The sequence below is a fragment of the Priapulus caudatus genome, unplaced genomic scaffold, assembly GCF_000485595.1.
Source record: "Priapulus caudatus unplaced genomic scaffold, Priapulus_caudatus-5.0.1 Scaffold1970, whole genome shotgun sequence".
Taxonomy (NCBI): domain Eukaryota; kingdom Metazoa; phylum Priapulida; class Priapulimorpha; order Priapulimorphida; family Priapulidae; genus Priapulus; species Priapulus caudatus.
In genome coordinates this window covers 21,443-26,499 of record NW_014579031.1, presented here as the reverse complement: position 1 = coordinate 26,499, position 5,057 = coordinate 21,443, and the positions used below count along the sequence as shown (strand labels likewise).

Genomic DNA, 5,057 nt, shown 5'->3' with positions numbered 1-5,057 from the left:
CTACATCTCGAAAATCTTCAGTTTGATTGCCTTAATTATTGTAAATTGTTAACATAGATCGCGAGCCTGTGCAATATAACTTGTTTTAGCGCGCTTTTTGACACGTTGGCGTGATTATCAACAACAACAACGCATGTCAGCGTGACGCGTTTTGACCAATGCATGATGCCATAAAATATCCGCCAGCCATATTTTATTAATGCATAGCATATAACTATTTGTAAGTAGCAGTGAAGTTGGTTTTAATTGAATAAGAAATCATTAGTAGTTTGCTCTGCAGCTTGCTTCTTCCCTGCGCCAGGCTTTCACTCGCCTGCCGATGTTAGAAATGGAGACAGGCTGTTGTCATGGGCCAACTAGAGAGTTTACTGTGCAGTGCTCTCGTCTTGCTATTGCATTTCCTTGTACTTGCCTGTGGATTTCCAAGGCTGCATGGGATTGTCATAGGCGACGGCTCTCCGACTGAGCAGAATCGATCAGTTTCCTGGCTGCGCACGTGAATCACAGTACGTAAACGATGAGATGTTTCCCTCGCGGTTTGTCACAACGGTCATCCTCGCACGCAAGCATGACCAGTCATTCGCGCAAGGCACTCATCCCTGCATAATGTGAGAGTCACTCAGCGTTTGATCATTGTGGCCTGGATTAGTCACCCGTGATGCCTGAGTGGTGCATAAAGTGAGATGTCACCTGCTGTTGTCCATTTGAAGCCTGGGTAGTCACGCACGTGATGCCTGAGTGGTCATAAGTGAGGAATGTCAACCTAGCCTGTTGTCATTGAAGCCTGGGTAGGTCAGCGGCTGGTCTGAAGTGCTTGAGATGTCGGTAGCTGTTGTCTGAGCTGGAGTCCCTGAGCCGAGTTGACCCAGTCGGCTGGCGACAGCGTTTGTCATTGAACTTGATTCATCACTGCAGCAATGCCTATAAGTTCATTCGGTTGGGGATAATAGAGGATACTTGGTACGTTAGCAGGTAGCGTTTGAAGCCTCACGGTTGTGTAGCAATCAACGAAAGTATATCTCTATCACTGCGCACAGAACATTAATCAGCACTGATACTACTTAGTGAAGTGAAAAGTACAGCCATTTTATGAACTTTTTGGACACAAAATTGATTGCAACCCGGGCAGGCAACTGCCAGACAATTTAGAGAAAGTCTTTAGCGAAACTTTAGGAACAATTATCGGACCTTTCAGTGATTAGCCCTTTAAATGCCAGTAGGAAAACGTGTCTATAGCGTGTATGGTGCAAAGTCGGCACAGCGCAAACTAAGGGAGAGTTTCGCTGAGGCTTTTCTTTTTCTACAGTTTTACGGTATTGTCAGCGAGTTAGTGCCAAACTTTGCAATTTATATATATATATTATATATATGAAGGTGCAATATATGATTTAATCTTTCAGTGTTGTTGACGAACCTCTTGCGTGAATTTGCGGATGTCCTTCATAATGGCGAGGGCCTTTGGTAGTATGCCGTTGGGGATGAAGCGTAGGATTGGCATCACGTTAACCGCGTTCGTTATAATTCTCATCGAGAAGAGCTCATCGGTCAAATTCATCAAGTGCTGAAACCTCTTGTCGCTGTACTCGAATCTGTTATTAACACGGAGAAGGTTAGCAAGCGAGAGGTATACTAGATGCAAGACTAGATACGATCGAGATGCGCGAGAAACAGAGAGATGTAGCACGTCACGTTATAATTTCTAAACAATCAAAGCACATTTGGTATCGTTTATTAATGATTGCCGAACACAAGTTGACTAGTAGTTCTCAGGATACGTTGCTCTAGCGTGCGAATTCGATTACTCTACCTGTCTCCAAAGTTAATGGAGCAGATGACGTTTGAAGCAGCCTGCTTCATGATGCGCCTTGGGTTGAAGGGCGCTCCCTTCGTAAGATCCAACTCCTCAGTGACCGCCTCCAGCTCCGCTATGATGCGTTCTTCTAGCGTTGCCTTGCCGACGCCGAAGTCTCGCAGCGCCGTCATGGTGAATTTACGTGTGTTCTTCCATCGCTCCCCGTAGGCACCGAAGATCAGACCTGTCGTGCGCACGAAGCACATCGAAAGGTGGAAGCCATAGCGCGGTGTTACTATATAACTTGCAAGGCTATTGCGAAATGCGTGACGTTGTTAACTAAGCATAATATGCGCATCGCTTCGAGTGGGTATATATAATATATGTATATACGTACACACGCGAGCGTAATCGTGACTCATCATACCCCCCCCCCCACACATACACAGTTTGTGTCCCGAATAAAGGTTTTATTCAGTATCGATCTAATATGAGATATGAGATATATATGAGCTCACATGTAGTCACCCGTGATGCCTGAGTGGTCATAAGTGAGATGTCACCTAGCTGTTGTCATTGAAGCCTGGGTAGTCACCCGTGATGCCTGAGTGGTCACCAGTCGGCTGCGACATGTTGTCATTGAAACTTGACTTCATCACTGCAGCAATCCCTATAAGTTCATTCGGTTGGGTGATAATAGAGATAACTTGGTACGTTAGCAGGTACGTTTGAACCTCACGGTTGTGTAGAAATCAACCAAGTTATCTCTATCACTGCAGCAAGTAATAATCACCACTGATACTATATGAAGTGAAAAGTACAGCCTTTTATGAACTTTGGACACAAATTATTGGCAACCGCAGGCAACTGCAGACAATTAAGAAAGTCTTAGCGAAACTTACGGACAATTACGGACCTTTCAGTGATAGCCCTTTAAATGCAGAGAAAACGTGTTATACGTGTATGTGCAAAGTCGCACAGCCAAATAAGGGAAGAGTTTCGCTGAGCTTTTTTTTTACAGTTTTACGTATTGTCAGCGAGTTAGTGCCAAACTTTGCATGTACCAGCTGATGAGGTGGCAGTCTGTTAGCTCAGTGCCATTAGCAATGCGTACGTTTGTGTGTGCAATGTGTGTGTACATGTGTGAGTGTGCGTGTGTGTGTGTGCGTGCACGTGTATGGTGTAAGCTTGCTCGCCCACATGCACGCACGCACACATGCCCACAATGATTACTATTAAAGGAATATTAAATCTATATCTATCTCATATATCTTATTAGATCGATCGTTACTGAATAAAACTTTTATTCGGGACACAAACTAATTAAAAACTGACGAAAATTATTTTATTATATGAGCATGTTTGTTGTTTCACCTATTGAAAGAAAAAAGCAGAGTTACACAAGCACATAACTAAACGGTGCTATTTTGTACCCACGGGCCACGAGTGTATGTATTACTTGCTGGCATTGAGCTAACAGCATACCCCCTACCCTCAAATGGCCTCTGCACTGTTCAGCAGAGATCAGCACTCACTTGCCGGTGTTATGGGCAACTATTAAAATGTGTGCGATACTTTACTCTTGTAGTTGTCCATAGTAGTCAGTAATTTCTTGTCTGTGGTTCGGAAACAGTCCGTACTTTTCACTTGATAGTGTGAACGTGTCCGGTTATTAATGTGATGTGATTGGTCACAGAGTATATTGACCGATCACCAGTGACAACTAAGTGATCGTCGTGATGGTTTGAGTAGTCGTCATTGTTGATTGAGTGGCTGTCCGTGAATCAAGACTTTACACAAATCAAAACATTATATTAGAATTTATTTAATAATTGTTTGGTTTACTAAATCCCAGAGACCAGGTGTCGGCGTCTTTCAGTGCTTATTATGTAGCCATCATTTTAAAGTTGAGAGGTCTAAAGTGACAAAAAATACAAAAAATATGATATATACATAAGTTTGTACGAATGTTACTTGCATTGTTACCTGCATATACTATCAGTATTAGGCTGCACCAGATTGCAGCACACGTAAGTCCAGTGCCAGTGGAGTGAGTTTTCGACCAAAATGTCTGTAGGCTTGCACTGTGTGTAAAGCATTGTGTGGTGATACTTAACGAAGTGCTAGTGTACCAAGTAAGAATGTCCCCCAGCAAATAAGAATCAATAACCAATTTGCAGGGCCGTAGGCTGAGCAAATTCCTGGGGGGGGCAAAATTTCATGACAAATTATATACTCACTAATAATGAGCGACGGGCGCAGCTCTTGATCGATGTCCCTGGTTTGGTGGCGTGGGTCTGAGACAAGGCTTTCACGGATAAGTGACCAAGAAATCACGTTAGGGTTATTTACGATTATTAGCTAAGCTTATTTTTTAATTTTGCTCACAAATCCCCTCCCCCCCCTCCCCCACAGGCTACGGCCCTGATTTGGTACCCGTTAACAGGAAGCTGTGCAGAATATTGCATCGTATACGTGGTTTATTTTATTGTTTGTTGTCCAGGTATAGGATTCATGATTGGTAGGTGTGTGATTGTACTACTAGGGAGATTATGTAAAAGTGACCAAAGTAGCAGTTTCCCCAAGTTGTGATAATATAGCAAATGATGTAATTCTGATATTTAAATTGTCAATGTATTGCGTCACAGCACTTTTAGATATAGGTTATTTAAGATATTATATACATCCCACTAATATTACTATTATATATATTGTGTGTGTGTCACCCCCCCCCCCCCACACATACACAAGTTTGTGTCCGGCGAATAAAGGTTTTATCATATAAAAAATCTAATATGAGATATGAGATATATATGAGCTCACACGTACCATACAGGTGCACGCACACACGCACGCACACACGCACGCACACACGCACGCACGTACACACACACGCGCGCACACCACACACACACACATAACATACACACACGTGTGCGCGCACACACACACAAACACACAAACACATACACGCGCGCGCGCACGCGATGCTTCAATGCGCAGGGCGGTAAGGTTAGGCTGATTATAGAAACGGTAGAGTCATATTACAAAACTAGTGAGCTGACTTATACACACACACACACGCACGCACGCACGCACGCACGCAGCGCACGACACACACACACGTGCGACGCACGCAAAAGCACAGCACTCGCGCGAACATAAAGACACAGACAGACAGGGACGCACCACGCGCAATGCCTTCCATCGCTCGCCTGCATGCATACACGGCCAATACACGCGCGAACACACGCACGACGCAGCA

At 44.1% G+C, this 5,057-nt stretch overlaps 1 protein-coding gene across 3 annotated transcripts in view; it reads right to left on the bottom strand.

Moving 5' to 3' along the window:
- Positions 1-5,057, bottom strand: part of LOC106818002 (cytochrome P450 2J3-like) — a 12,547-nt gene that overhangs the window by 1,251 nt on the left and 6,239 nt on the right. For all 3 annotated transcript variants that reach the window (XM_014822715.1, XM_014822716.1, XM_014822714.1), the window contains 2 exons: positions 1,808-2,036; positions 1,415-1,589 (listed from right to left, as the gene is read on the bottom strand). In XM_014822715.1, coding sequence (XP_014678201.1) covers positions 1,415-1,589; positions 1,808-2,036 — 404 coding nt within the window. The remainder of the gene's footprint in view (positions 1-1,414; positions 1,590-1,807; positions 2,037-5,057) is intronic.